Source organism: Ctenocephalides felis, unplaced genomic scaffold, assembly GCF_003426905.1.
Source record: "Ctenocephalides felis isolate EL2017-DRISC unplaced genomic scaffold, ASM342690v1 CF-g0.4_SCAFFOLD_00845, whole genome shotgun sequence".
In the NCBI taxonomy this organism is placed as follows: domain Eukaryota; kingdom Metazoa; phylum Arthropoda; class Insecta; order Siphonaptera; family Pulicidae; genus Ctenocephalides; species Ctenocephalides felis.
In genome coordinates this window covers 15722228-15738682 of record NW_020536999.1, presented here as the reverse complement: position 1 = coordinate 15738682, position 16455 = coordinate 15722228, and the positions used below count along the sequence as shown (strand labels likewise).

Genomic DNA, 16455 nt, shown 5'->3' with positions numbered 1-16455 from the left:
AAAAGATTCCTATTGGTAGGGAGATGTGCTTATTAGTTTTTAGCAATGGCAGGACCAGCCGTTAAGGAGATACGGAGCAAAGAGTGCAGAAAATAGAAATCGAGTTTTTTGAGAGAACGGAGAATTCTATTTTTGAATGATCTGAAAACATTCAATTCGTAAGACCAGGAGAAGTTTTTTGGCAAAGGCAAGTCCAGCCATTTCGAAGATACGGAGCTAATACAATAAATGGCAGTTTTTGAGAGAACTAAGCACCCGATTTGAATGATTCAAAAACCTTTCTGCTTGTGTTGAAAAAACAATTGCATTTGGAAACAAAAATTAATATTCCTCGAACATTGGGTCACGGTACGGGAAGTTCCAGCAATATGCCTTAAGGACACGACTAGTTTTTAAGTAATCTGTAATATAAAAATACTTAATATGTAATTAGGAAATGTATTTTCTGCAAATAAAGTAATATTTAAAATAGTAAAAATTATATCTAAATGCATAAAACCAAAATAGTTCATATTTTAATTATTTTCCACTTGAAAATGTTGCAATTTTTAAGATTATTTTAAAGAATCCTAGTTTGCTTGGTTTACAAGCAAAATAAATTTGTTCATTTGTTTTGTAAGACTTATGATTTATTTTTTTGAAAATAATTATTTAAATAACTGGATCATGAAAAAGTACATCTAATCTCTTAAAGGAATTTCCAATGTAGTTACTCGAATCATATATTTGATTTCAAGTGTATGATAAAATGTTAAAAATCCCATATAAAGTAAATTTAATTTTAATTTTAAATCTATTGCGATTCGGCATTGTACACAAAAATAATTTGCATAAAGAATCTCAAATTTTTCGATACTAGCATAGTTTTCTTGCTAAAAAAAATTATAAATAAAACAAGAATCATTTATGAAAAAACTGGTTTTGTGAATATTTTAAAAACCCATTATATTATCATAACAAATTAAAAAAATTCATTTCTGATTATAAGGAACATGATTAAAATGTATATTTAGAAATGCAACTTTTGTAAAATAATTTGCAACAAATGCAAATATTGTAAAATAATCCATCAATAAATTGAATAATTTTGATCATAACAACATCACTTTTATTTATCTGACATAGTCAATTTGGTAGAGAAGAAAAACAGTCGTATAGGACCATGACAGTCATATATATGTTATATAAAAATAGTGTTTTTCCATTATTATGTCAATTTTTTTCTTTGATAGTTTCCTCGATACATTTTGACTAAATTATCTAACAAAATTGCAATGGCCCACGTGATTTTTTTTTATATTATCGTGGCGATTAACGTGTTAATAAGTATAAAGTTTACTACCATATATTGACTATTATTTTTTACGTCCAGTCTTATTTTTTTTGCATTTTTTAATTATTGTTCATGCTCTTTAGTTAATTTTTTCTTCCCGTATTCTGAGAATAATTATGAATTCTTGGAATTTTTAAATTTATACATTATTTACCATTGTTGCTCGTTTTATATATCCTTTGACATTAATAAAAGCTTGGTTTGAAATTATATTTTTGGTTTATTAGACACTTCAGTCTGCATCTCCTGTTTTAATTGCTTTTTTAATGCTGCCAGCACACATTTTTCAAGATTATAACGGATACTGTTGAAATAAATTTTATATTTAAACCTATAAATAGTATTTAACGTATAAATACTACTAGATATTTTATATGTATACTAGCTGACCCGGGAACGTTGTTTTGCCATAAAAAATATTTCTAGTTTAAAATATTAGTATAAAAATAACTAACTGATTGCAAATGTGGTTACTTAAGTAAGAGGGGCATCAACCAAAAATATATGAATAATTTACCCATATAAATTTGGGTTTCCTTTTTAATATTAACAGTTTATAAATGCACTTGAAATCAAGTATGTAGATTATGTAACAAAACATTGGAAATTCCTTCAAGAAATTAGATTACTTTTTCATGTTAGTATCATTTAAATAATTATTTTCAAAACTAGTGGTGCAAGGCATCGTGTCTTAGGGAAATTGATGGAGCTTCCCGTACCAAAAATTTTATTACAATTTTCCCGTACCATTTTAAAAAAGATTCAATTTTCTTTTAGAACTCTGAAAAAAAATAGATTTTTGAGATTTTTAATATTTTGGAAAAATTGACCCTTTGGAAGAATTTAATTTTTTCATACATTAAAATATTTTGGAAATTTTGAACTTTTTTCAAGCAATCTCGATAGTTACCTGCGTAGAAACGAAATAGCGAAGCGCGTGGGCGCCGCGTCGCAGTATTTACGAATAAACATTGGTACGAGGTATAGAAAAATGAACAAAATTCGTTTATTATGATGAAAATATCAATAAATAAAATGTGATAATTTATTGCGCATATGTCTAATGATTATTTTTGTCCGCTAAATAGCATTTTTCTTTCATTTTTTATTGGATCTCTAAAACCGCTGAACCTGCTTTCCCAAAATTTCATCAGTTCTTCATTTCGTCAATACAAATAAAATGTTTTTCTGAATCATACAAATCGGACACTCAGTTCTCTCAAAAAATCCATTATCATTTTGGCACTTATTGTCCCGTATCTTCGAAAACGGCTAGACCTTCGCCAAAACCAGTCAGCACCTCTTCTTATCAATACGAATCGAATGTTTTTGAAGTAAAACTTCTTTAGGCGCAACTAGGGTGTAAATCCGTACAAATGCAACGGAAGTTCGTTACGCCCGAACTGTTCGTCATTCGCTTTCGATGAAATCATTTCAATACGGGTCGATTGTGATTAGTCGTCGTGTATGTGAATAGAGATCTGTCGTTGTATGCGTACCGGGACCAACAAGGAAATCGGCATAGATAAATAAACATTTTAAAGTTACATCGTAGTACAAATCTTGATTTAATGAAAAATGCCTGAATCAGAAGAATATTACCCTGTTCCTTGAAAATAATAAAATAAATTGAATGTTTGTGCCGTGTACTAAACGTAAGTTATTGAATAGAATTATTTCTATATTATTCGTAGTTTCTATAAATCTTTGAAGTTATTAAAATGGAAATATTTTTTAGGCAAGACAGATATTACAGCTCTTCAAAGAATGTGATTATATCGCCAGCAAAAAAGTAAAAAAAATAAAGCAGTCAATGAATGATGTTAATTTTAATTACATGAAGTTCCTCAATTCTACATGATGAGTTTAATGTGCAAAAACAATATTTATTTAGATGTTGTTTAAACATAATCCACTGTGTGAACGAATATTATAAAAATTATTATTCAGCAATTACTTTATTTCTCTAATGAAGGGGTCCAGTCCTAAATTACAATGACAAACCGATCATGTCATATTGACTTTAATTACAATTATTGTTTTCAAATATTATACATATTTTTAATTTATATATAAATATATAATTATAATTTATCATGTATTAAATTAAAACAAACATGCATCTTATAATTACCAACAATTAACATAATTCACCTTAAGACAACCCTGCATACAAACAAATAGCTGCATTAACGACCATTGCACTTCACAAACTCATTATGTCATTAATTTGCACAAACACAATAAAAAATATACAAACAAACTTATTTATATCATCAACACATTTATATCAACACGAACACAATCATTTTATAATAAACATTTACCCATTTACCATTTACCATTTAAGAGAAAGTGTCAAAGAAAAATTTTGAGGTTATCTTTTATCGATGTTTCTCATACGCTCTGCATGGCGTGGTTACGGAGTCATATGACTAGAAAAACACTTAATAATCGATACAGAAACCGATTTTTATTGTTTCTGGTGATAGAATTATTTGTGTATGTTTGTCAAATGCCATATGTTGAACTGTCACTATTTTTAACTTTCGTTTTATGGGATTCGGTGTGGATTTGAGCGAAACGCGACCATTCCGGACGGCAGCTGCATGGGAACTGACGAGACGAACGAGTCGAAAGTTGCGCAAACGCTCAAGAGCGGAGAGAATGGACAATGTAAGGAATACGGATGGGTAAAGATAAACAGTGAAGAAATTATCAATGAGAAGGAAAGGAATGGATAAATGTGTACATACGCTCTTTTTAGTACACACACGCACTTCTAAAAATGTAATTTTCTTTATTAATTACTAATATTTACTAATATTTACTATTCTTTACTTAATTTTAATCTTAATGATTTTTGAGAATTTTGAAATTTTTGCAAAAAATTGACTCTTGAAAAGTTTGATTTTTTTAGAAGGAAGTCACCAAATATGAAATAGAATCCTAATATAATATCTTCATTTCTCCAAGACTATAAGTAATAAACGCAATACTCGACCATCCTTTGCTTCATTGGGCCAGCGGTGGCGATATCGGTTAGAGCGTGGGCTAGCACCAACTAGACCCAGGTTCGCTGGTTCAATTCCCGCTACCGCCAAGCCTGACATCGGGCAACTTTGATGTCAAATTTCCACTTGGGGTTATTGATCACAATATAATTCCAAGTGGAAATCGTCCTTCGTGGACGTAGTTGCATCATACAATCATATGCACACTATTAGACATAAGAGCTAATATATAAAAACCCCACACATAGGACAAGGATGAACCGATGGGTTGCTTCTCATATCAGTACCTTAGGTCATAAGTCATACACAAAAACAGCTTATAGAACAATAATAAAGAGTTCTGATTGCTGTAGAAACAATAAAAAAAATCCTTTGCTTCATTCAGTCATTCGGTTACAGTTTATACCATCGAGTCAGTTGCGCGAAATTTTGTTGTTGTGAAGAAATTTTAAAAGTAAGTAATAAATGAGTATGTTATGTTTGTATACATAAGTGTTATACTATTTAGTATCGGTGTTATGTTTATTTTACCAATTTGTAAACTTTTGTCATTAAAATATTGTAACTTGAAAAAATATTTAGAAGAGTTTGAATTACAAGTATAACAATACAAATATAATATGGTGTTTAAATATGGAATGTATTAAATATGAAATAAAAATATGAAAACAAGAAAAAGAAAGTAAATTAATCATGACGAAGAATAAGAAGAAAACTGCGAAAAGAAACAAACAAATGAAGAAAAATAAGGATGATAGTGGAAAAGAAAACTCTGAGTTGAGGGACCAAGATATTAATACCCATTTTTGTTATAATTATGTTGATTTATGCTTCTATTCTATATATGGTATGGGTACCTATTCTATATTTCAATTTGATAACTAATATATTTGATTGAAGGCTGTTAATTACTACATATAGAAGTATGACTAATTAGAAAAAGCATTAAACTGATTTAATTAATATAAAGTTTTTTTATAGCCCAAAAACAATATGGTATTCCATATTTGGTGACTTTCCTCTATTCTTTTGAATTTTAAAAAGTTTGAACTTTTAAACTTCCCGCAGGGTAAGTTATAGTCGCACAAATATTAAAATCGCACAAATATTAAAAATGAAAATTTTTGAATATCTTTACGTTTCAGATGTGTTAACGGTTAAATATTATAAATCTTGGTACGGAACCCACAGTGAACAAAATTTATATTCATTATTAAATTCGCTTTAAAATATCTAATAATTTGATACGCATATGTCTAATGATCATTTTTGACCGCCAAAACGGCATTTTTTAACTTTTTTTCATGGTTTTCCGAAATCACCGGACCTGCCTTCAAAATTTTAACAATTTTGCATTCCGTTATAGCGAGTGAAATGTTTTTTGAATACAGCAAATCGGATGCTCCACGCTCTCAAAAACTGATTCACCATCTTTGAAACTTTTTGCCCCGTATCTCCGAAACGACTAGACCTGCCTTTGCCAAAAACTAATCAGCGCGTCTCCTTGTCAGTACAAATCGAACGTTTTTGTAATTATTCAAATCGCTTGATCCGTGATTCTTTATGATTAACTGATTCTTCATTAACTTCTCCTCAATATGAACTGAACTCAGCCGTTAACTTTCGTTTTTTATTTTTAAAAAAATCAAGAACATAAAAAAAAGTCTATCGCAAATTTGTGATTTTTTTTTATTTTGTACGACTTGGGCATTATTTTAGATTAATATATACTTTTCCACTTCATCACCTTCTGGAATCGAAACTTTATGCCTTTTTTAAAATTTTTGCTAGTTTTTATATTCTCAAGTCAATAATTGATAGCTTGAAAAAGATAGATCATCAAAATATTGCTTGCTTTTCTTTTGGCATAAAATTCATGTCCTTAAACCTTAATGTCTTTTTAAATTCTATATTGTTGTTACTACCCGTATGTACTATCACTTTCATTTAACCTTTAACGTTTAGGAAAATTTGTATTCTTATTACCATTATAAATAACACTACAACATTATAACATAATTCAAAGAAAAATTAAGTAATAATAAATAATTAGTGGAAATAATGTTGTAAATCTTTTTATCAGCTCAAGTTAAAAGTTGCTACAGTTCAATTTTTATTCAGTCGATTATACATATCAGTGAATTTATGCAACTTTTCTAAAGCATATTGTTTAAACGAAAATATGTATAGATAATAAATAATAAATAAAAATTTGTGGGCTAAGTAATAAGATAATAAACATATCTAAAATCTATATGGTCAGAGTGCGATGTAGAAGGCATTATATTCAAAGAATTTCTAAATTAAGTTTTCAATATAAAGAATAATTTTCTTGTTCTTGTCTATTTCCATCTTTACACCAATCAGGTTTATATTATTTAATTTGTTACACATAGTTCTTTCCGAAGTAAAACTTTCTAAGAAAGAATTATTATACTAATTAATATCGCCACGAAGTTTTTATATTGAATTAGAGAAGTTTTTCCGGAGTGAAATTATCTCTGAGAAAAGTTTTTCTTATTCGGGGAGTCTTAAGAACTGAATAAATAAATTCAGTCAGAGTCAAACAAATACAAATTTTTGTAAAAAAAAAACTAGTGGTGCATGGCATTGTGTCTTAAGGCAAACTGCTGGAACTTCCCGTACCGAGAACAAAATTAAAAAAAAAAAAAACTTTGCAAAAAATTGAAAAAAGTAGATTTTTGAGAAATTTTGAAAATTTCGTGCTTTTTTTTGAGTTGTTCGCGTATTTTTGTTTGGAACTCAAAAGGGTGGCGTTGGGGAAAAAATCTAATTTTTTCGCGCTTTTCTTTACAGTAATTATTTAATAATTGGAAATCACATAATGATTTGCCCTTAAGCTTCATAGACTGGGAACCTATTTAAGTGTTTGCATAGTGAATCGAGGGGGGTGCATCATGTAACGCTCTTTTTGTAAATTTACAATCGCCCTTATAATACTAAAATACACTTTTTATATTGTTTTTTTTTCTTTAACTCGAGAGGTTCTTTCCATTTCAAAAATTAAAATGTTTGGGTACATTAGGGCATTTCGCGGGGGTTCTTTTCGCATTACATTCGGTTCGGTTAGGTATACTTAGTTTATAAGTTAGTTTAAGTGGTTTAGGGCTGCACAAATCAATGCTTAGTAATATTTACACTATATCCATTTCCATGTAAAATGTTTGATGCGTAAATACGAATAAAAGTGTCTATTTCTGTGTCGACATCAAATTAAAAAAACGCGCCTAGCAACTTCACCTCATGGTTGACATGGAAGAAAGTCGCATCCTGGTATAATTATCATAATTAAAATATTTAATTAAATATTTTAATTAATATACATGATTGTATCAATATATATTGTACGTATTGTAATGATAAATAAATTAAAAACTTGTGTGAACAATGGTCATATCACTGGAATTAACATCCAATAAATAAATTCGTCGTACATAAATGTAATAAATTAATTAAAACTTAAAATTCATATTATAAAGAAGTTTATAAATAAGTTTTAAGTAAGTTAGTTAAGGGGCGTCCATTAATCAGTGAGGTTTTTAGGGGGTTTGACAAAAAATCACGAAATATAACTTGGAGGAGGGAGGGATATAGAAAGATATCACATGTGTTTATTTTTTAACTGATTTTTTTTTAATTCAAACATTTTCAATAAAACTTCAAAAATTTTACAGTTTTATCACTTAACTAAAAATACACGTGATGTTTGGTGGGGGAGGGGGAATAATTTCGAATATCACTAAGCATGACCAAGGGGGAGGGGGGTCCAAAAATTCTTAGAAACTCGCTCACGTGGCTATTGGACGCCCCCTTACTTGAGATTTTATGGTATTATCTTTTTATAATAGTACTTCATATTTTGATCCTTTATATAAGTAAGATGTGAAATACCATTTTTATAAACCATAATAGCCTCGGTTTTATATATAAACCTGACGACTTCTGTATCAAAAAATTAGACTTGCCATCTGTACTACAGTCTTTCAATTGTGAGAATCAAGAGCTTCGACACAAACTATAAATATGTACAAAATTTTCATATTAAAAATATTTCTATGAATATTTATTTCATATTATAAATATTTTCTATAATAACTGTAAAATGAAATATGAAATCGATTTGAAACCTTTTTGGAAACAATTTTCAGAATACTTAATATACAACATACATATACTATAACAACTAGCCTACGGTCAATAATCATGACTATTAATTGCATTTTCAAACTTTTTTTTAAATAAAATATGAATGAGAGTGTAAAATGTGAAATGTGAGTATAGTCCATGATTTTTAATTAAAATCAAAACATGTCAAAAATCCACATTTTTCACTCATTTCTTGGTAAAAAGTCATTGACTATTATCTCTCAATTCAAAACTTGTCAAAACATTCACATCCAAAAATATTAGTAAAAAATAATGAAAATAAAATCAATATTAGAAAAACAGGAATTTTTACAAAAAACTTATAAAAGTTTTTTCATAATCCTAATAAAATTTCATACTCAAAAAGTAGCTACAAAAATATAACATTAGTGTTATTTATATTGACTTTATTAAATATTATAATTACTCAGTATTAATTAAATTATATATTTTATAATTTAGTAGTTTGAATTTCAATAACAAATTTACTAAGAATTTAACAGAGACAATAGCTATTTTCTCTAGCTCTAGAGAGCAAAATTATATTAATGCAAAAGGACAAAAAATCAAGGTTTTATGATGAAATAGTAAACTGGTCGGGTGCATGGCATCGTACCTTAAGACAAATTGCTGGAACTTCCGTAATTCCTTACCGTAATTAAAAATCTTGGTAATTAAAATCTCTATAAAATATCTGATAATTTGATGTACATATGTCGAATAAACATTTTTGATCGTCAATTGACAATTGACAATGTCATTTAAATGACACTTTTTCAACTTATTTTTATTGAGACTCCATAACCGCCTGGACCCCCCTTCCCAAAAATTTAACTAGCTGTAAGTGGAATTCTGTCTTAAGGCAATTAGAGCATCGTGCCTTAAGGCAAATTGCTGGAACTTCCCGTACCAAAAATTATTATTTTTTTAAAAACGATTAACATTTTTGAAAAAAATTTACTTCGAAATTATTAGATTTTTGAGAAACTAGGAATATGACAAAAAATTACTTTTTTTTGAAAAAAAAATTTTTATATGAAAAAAAAAAATTTTTTTTGAAAGAAAAATTTTTTTTTTGAAAACAAACTATTTTTTTGAAAAGAAAAATGTTTTCTTCATTTTGACATATTTTGGAAATTCTGAACTTTTTTTCAAAGCAATCGTACTGCTTGAACTGCATAGAGACGAATTGTCACAGCGCAAGTGCCGCGCCGCCGTCTAACGCATAAACATTGGTACGGAACCCATAGAAATGTAAAAAAAAATTATACTTATTGTTAAAATTTCTATACAATATCTGATAATTTGATGTGCATATGTCTAATCATCTTTTTTAACCGCCGAATGGCATTTTTTTTACTTTTTTCATTAGATCTCCAAAACCGCTAAACCTGCCTTCATGAAAATTTGATCAACTCTTCATCTTGCCAATACAAGTAAAATGTTTTTTGAATTATTCAAATCGGACGCTCCGTTCTCTTAAAAACTGAGTTACCGTTTTCGGCACTTTTTGCCCCGCATCTTCGGAACGGCTAGAGCTAACTTCGCCAAAAACTAATCAGCACGTCTCCTTATCAGTACAAATCGAATGTTTTTTGAATTATTCAAATCGGTTGATCCGTGTTCCCGAAATCGTCGACGAAAATTTGTATCCGCACATACATACACACACATACATACATACACACACACACACACATACATCCATTTTTTCTAAGGTATGCCAAAATGTTCAGAAACCTCTGAAACGTAAAGATATATAAAAATTTTCATTTTCGATTTTTTTGCGATTACTATAACTTACCCTACGGGAAGTTAACAATTCTCCATCTGGTCAAAATGTTTTTTGAATTATTAAAATCGGACACTCTGTTCTCTTAAAAACTGAGTTACCGTTTGTGACACTTTTTGCCCCGTATCTTCGGAACGGCTAGACCTGCCTATGCCAAAAACTAAACAGCACGTCTCCTTATCAATACGAATCGAATGATATTGAATTATTCCAATAGGTTGAACCGTGTTCCCAAAATCGTCGACGAAAATTTATATCCGCACACACACGCGTACAGTCATTTTCTCTAAAGTATGCCAAATTATTCAGAAACCTTTGAAATGCGAAGATATGTATATAAAAGTTTTAATTTTCGATTTTTTGCGATTACTATAACTTACCATACGGGAAGTTAATAAATTCAGGAAAAAATGTTAAAAAAAAGTTCTAAAAGCATTTGTATAATATTTTTCCTTAATTAGTACTCGAGTCCAGATACAGGAGTGTTAGAATTCGAGAAAAGTTAATGAATTCAAGAAAAAAGTTACAAAAAAAGCTCTCAGAGCATTTGTATAATATTTTTCCTTAATTAGTACTCGAGTCCAGATACAGGAGTGTTAGAATTCAAGAAAAGTTAATGAATTCAAGAAAAAAGTTACAAAAAAAGCTCTCAGAGCATTTGTATAATATTTTTCCTTAATTAGTACTCGAGTCCAGATACAGGAGTGTTAGAATTCAAGAAAAGTTAATGAATTCAAGAAAAAAGTTACAAAAAAAGCTCTCAGAGCATTTGTATAATATTTTTCCTTAATTAGTACTCGAGTCCAGATACAGGAGTGTTAGAATTCAAGAAAAGTTAATGAATTCAAGAAAAAAGTTACAAAAAAAGCTCTCAGAGCATTTGTATAATATTTTTCCTTAATTAGTACTCGAGTCCAGATACAGGAGTGTTAGAATTCAAGAAAAGTTAATGAATTCAAGAAAAAAGTTACAAAAAAAAGCTCTCAGAGCATTTGTATAATATTTTTCCTTAATTAGTACTCGAGTCCAGATACAGGAGTGTTAGAATTCAAGAAAAGTTAATGAATTCAAGAAAAAGGTTACAAAAAAAGCTCTCAGAGCATTTGTATAATATTTTTCCTTAATTAGTACTCGAGTCCAGATACAGGAGTGTTAGAATTCAAGAAAAGTTAATGAATTCAAGAAAAAAGTTACAAAAAAAGCTCTCAGAGCATTTGTATAATATTTTTCCTTAATTAGTACTCGAGTCCAGATACAGGAGTGTTAGAATTCAAGAAAAGTTAATGAATTCAAGAAAAAAGTTACAAAAAAAGCTCTCAGAGCATTTGTATAATATTTTTCCTTAATTAGTACTCGAGTCCAGATACAGGAGTGTTAGAATTCAAGAAAAGTTAATGAATTCAAGAAAAAAGTTACAAAAAAAGCTCTCAGAGCATTTGTATAATATTTTTCCTTAATTAGTACTCGAGTCCAGATACAGGAGTGTTAGAATTCAAGAAAAGTTAATGAATTCAAGAAAAGTTACAAAAAAAGCTCTCAGAGCATTTGTATAAATATTTTCCTTAATTAGTACTCGAGTCCAGATACAGGAGTGTTAGAATTCAAGAAAAGTTAATGAATTCAAGAAAAAAGTTACAAAAAAAGCTCTCAGAGCATTTGTATAATATTTTTACTTAATTGGTACTCGACTCAAGATTAGAAAATAATTTAGAAATATATTGCAATGTAATATAAATAATAACGCCATCAGAGTTTCTTTCTACATCTTCTAAATCTTCAGTTCAGTTTTCAACAAAAAGGTTGGAAACCACAGTTAGCGTGGTTCTCAACCTACTGTTGGCGTGTAGAATGATGAAAACTGTCAAATGTCAAATGTGTTGAATGTCAGAAACTTAAGTAATAAATAGTGTTATTATTTTACACTGCCCTTAAAAATATAGAAAACTATTTATTAGAAAAGTTATGATTGATAATTTTACGGTTTTTCATTATTGGTACTATAAAATAGTTTAAAACAAACCACTAGTATCAAAATTATTATCGAACAACTGGAAAGGCTTGATATATATATACATTGTCATTTACCTTTAAGGACTGAAGTCATGTGGAAATACATATTTATCACAATAATTTCAAGTTTAATTGTAATTTGATATATGTTATATAAAATTAATATAATGCAATTTATTAAAAACAATTTCTATACTATTTCTAGGTTACCATTTATGCTGAATACAGTTATGAAGATTGCAAAGCTTTAGGATTCAATAAACTTGATTTATATTGCTCATCTTGTCATGAACTAGACAGTTTTGGATTAGGAATAATAAAGTAATTATGGAAATTTGCATAACTATTTATATATGCTACTAAATAAGAAAATAAATGTTTAGTACGGCACAAGTTGCACAATTATATTATCTCGTTAAACTTATCAACTGTTGAATCAACTAAGAAGACTTTTTTGTAGAGAACATAAAACATTGTTCATAAAATAGGTGCAACTTTAATTGAGTGATGTCCAAATAATTAAAAAAAAATCTATGTCACTTTCTATAATATCTTTTGCTTTATATACATATTTTATTTTAAAAGAAGTTTTGCTAATCAGATCTCTTTCATATGATATGAATATGATTTTTTGATATGAATATATTTTGTGCAAAAGTATTTAAAAATTCAAAATTTCTTTATTTCTATTACTATTTTTTTCAGAGACCACTGTTTGGAGTGTTGCAACAAAGATGATGACGATTTGATTGCTCCGAAGTATCCTAAAGCAGTTTTGGAAGTATGCACATGCAAATTCGGAGCTTATCCTCAAATTCAAGCATTTATCAAAAGTGACAGACCATCTAAATATCCTAATTTGCAAATCAAATACGTCCGTGGTTTAGATCCTATGATAAAGCTTTTGGACAAAGATGGTACTGTCAAAGAAACGTTATCGATTACAAAATGGGATACAGACACTGTGGAAGAATTCCTTGTAGAGCGATTGATATCTGATGAAGAAGAATATTTAAAAACGAATGCCTTATGAGTTTTTTTTTAATTTTGATAATATGCAGATATGATTATTATGATCAAACATGATATGTATGTTGAAAAATTGTGATCATTATCTCTGTAATAATTCAAAATTAAATTTTGTTGGCATTTTATATTTTGAATATATTTATGGTTTTATTTATATTAACATATTAACAAATCATTTCTGTATTTTAAACAAATCCTGTATAAAATTATAGGTCTTCTACCTCATTTGTGACAAAGGTTTTACCATATGAAAAGTTGAGTGCCAAAAAATACAGTTAAATAATGTTTTATCATATAATTCTAGAGTCATATTATTAAAATGATAATATTAACTAGTGGTCATGCATCGTGCCTTAAGGCAAATGGCTGAAACTTTCCCTACCATAATAAAGCATTCGAGGAATGAAAATAATCAATAATTCTTTAAATAATTTCAAATAGATTATTTATTATAAACACATTTGTAAATTTGTGCTTAAATAATTGGGCGCCGAACGTATTCTACAAACAACTTATGTGTATGTTTACAAGAAATTCTTGTATAAAATTTAATTTTTTTGATTATTTTGAAAATTTTCCAAAATTTTGAAAAATTTTTAAAGTTCGAAATTAAAAAAAAATCATTTTTTGAATTTTTTGAAAATTTGGAAAATTTTTAAAATATCCGTTTCTTGAAAATTTTGAAATATTCTCAAATATTTGGAAGAAATCGACTTTTTTTAAATTCTGGTATTTTTTGAAATTGTTCGTAATTTAGATTTTATTTGAGAATGATAAATTTCGAAAATTTGAAAAACTGAAAATATTTTGAAACTTTAAATTATTTAATTAAATTGAAAATTTTCAGAACTACGAAATTTTTAGTAAAACCATTTTTTGCATTACGTCTACACAAACAAAAGATTTTTTGAATTAACTTAATCGGATGATCACTTTGCGCTCCATACCTCCGAAACGGCAAAACGTGCCTTTTGCAAAAACGTCTCACGATTCGAGCACGAACCGAATGTTTTTTTAATCATATGAATCGCTTATTTTATACTGTCGAAAATGTCAAGAAAATTTGTTTGAACCATATAAAAATACTTCAAAATTAAAAATGTTGGTACGGAAACCAAAAAGAATTACACAAAATGTGTACACATTATTAAAATATCTGATAATTTGATGTGTATATGTCTAATTAAGATTTTTGAGCGCCAAATGGCATTTCTTTTATAGAGAGTTCATAACAGCTAGTTCTTCGTTTAGTCTATACAAATAAAATGTTTTTTGAATCATTCAAATCGGACGCTCTGTTTTCTCAAAAATTGATTGACCATTTTGGGCACTTTTTGCCCCGTATCTTCGAAACGGCTCGATCTGCCTTTGCTAAAAACTAATCAGCACGTCTTCTTATCAATACGAATTGAACGTTCTCGAAATCGTCGACCAAATATTGTATCCGCATTTTTTCTAAAATATGTCAAAATGTTCAGAAACCTTTGAAACGTAACGATATATAAAAATTCTCAGTTTACTATAATTTACCCTACAGGAAGTTAAGGAGGTCTTCCTATGTGATGGGTTGAAAAAATCGATTTTTTTTCATAAATTGCTCCTTTAACATGTCTAGAATACGGTAGTAAAGCGATTTTAGAAAATTCGAAGTCGTTTTAAAGATACAGCAGGTAAAAGAAAGAGCGGTTCTGAGCGCTGAGTTGGCAGTTACAAACTTTAAACGCGTTTTTCTCAAAACTGTGTTTTTCAAACTTTCCTCCATTGTATCTCAGAAACGGCTGGACCGAATTACTTGAAATTTACAGGGCACACTCAATATATTTAAACGCATGGAATGTACTATTATCATTTTTTTATAGCAAAAAACAAAAAACAGATTAAAACGCCGTTTATTTTTTTTTTTCAGATAAGCCGATCAGCCGGAATCGTGGAGGAAGTGGGAGCTCTTTTTTTCGAGGCGGGGGTGTTCAGAGCGCTGTAACTCTAGTTTGACTGAATATTTTTAGCTGAAATTTTATATTTATACTGTCCAAATATGTGTTAATAAATGATAAAAAACTTGAAGCTCTAAATATTTGGTCGTAGAAAAAAAATCCTAAAATATCCCTAAAAAACAAGCCGTCACATAGGAAGACCCCCTTAATAAATTGTCGTCAACTGTGACCTGTAGCTTTGCATTTGAGAAGTGTGCTTTAGTGGTATTTCAGTACGGAACTTTGTTAAAGAAATATATTTATTTACTTAATAAAAACAAACTTTTGAATCGATTTTGCATGTGTTGCGTTGCGTCGTCATTTACCCGGGCATGTGGTTTGCGTCACCGATTGTTGTCTTTGCGCAGACGAATTGCGCAATTCATGCACACTAGACAGGTACTACTTTGTTTATATTTTTGTAATTTCAATAAATAAAAATAACGATAGATATGATAGTCTGAAACAACATACTAACATATTATAGACCTACGATAAGCGGTTGAATTACAAAAAATCATCAAAGTTTAGAATTTCGCCGCGCGCTTGAGCAATTCCAATCAGATTCTAAGCCAAAGAAATGTTTGTTTTGTGTTTTTCGAGTAGCTACTGATTGCAGTTGACGTTCATCCTTGAATAAAGTATATTTTTAAAACACAAAATAGATGAAATGTAATGTTAAAAACAAATTAATTTAAATCATACAATTACAGATATTATAAGTACGTTAGAAACTCGTTTATTCGGCCCTCAGTAATACGGATTATCCGGACTACTAACCACGACCAATTTATATGTATGCACATACTTACAAGTCAAAATTATACAAACCAAATTAAATCAATTTCAACTTGTTACCTACTTATTTCATGATTTCCAAATGCATATTGTAAACAAATTATTTGTAGATACGTAGGTTCAAAGTTAGTGGGAGTCGGTCATACATTTGGACAACAGAATTTAACCCTTATTTTTAGGTCAATGCATGAGACATCAGATTTCATTTTGGACGTATGGTTTCTTCAGCAAAGTATCTTATCTTGATGCCTAGTATCCGAAAATCATATGTGTCTAAGCGACTTTTTTTTGACCCATGGAAATCGACCCGCTCTAATGTAGATACATTAATTTTTTAAT

The 16455-nt window shown here is 29.0% G+C and overlaps 1 protein-coding gene across 1 annotated transcript; it reads left to right on the top strand.

Moving 5' to 3' along the window:
• Positions 1-12279: 12279 nt before the first annotated feature.
• LOC113363481 (selenoprotein F) lies at positions 12280-13349 on the top strand. The gene is made up of 3 exons (XM_026605982.1): positions 12280-12450; positions 12522-12637; positions 13022-13349. The coding sequence occupies exons 1-3, from the start codon at positions 12409-12411 to the stop codon at positions 13347-13349; spliced, it is 486 nt and encodes a 161-aa protein (XP_026461767.1). The 5' UTR covers positions 12280-12408.
• Positions 13350-16455: the final 3106 nt, after the last annotated feature.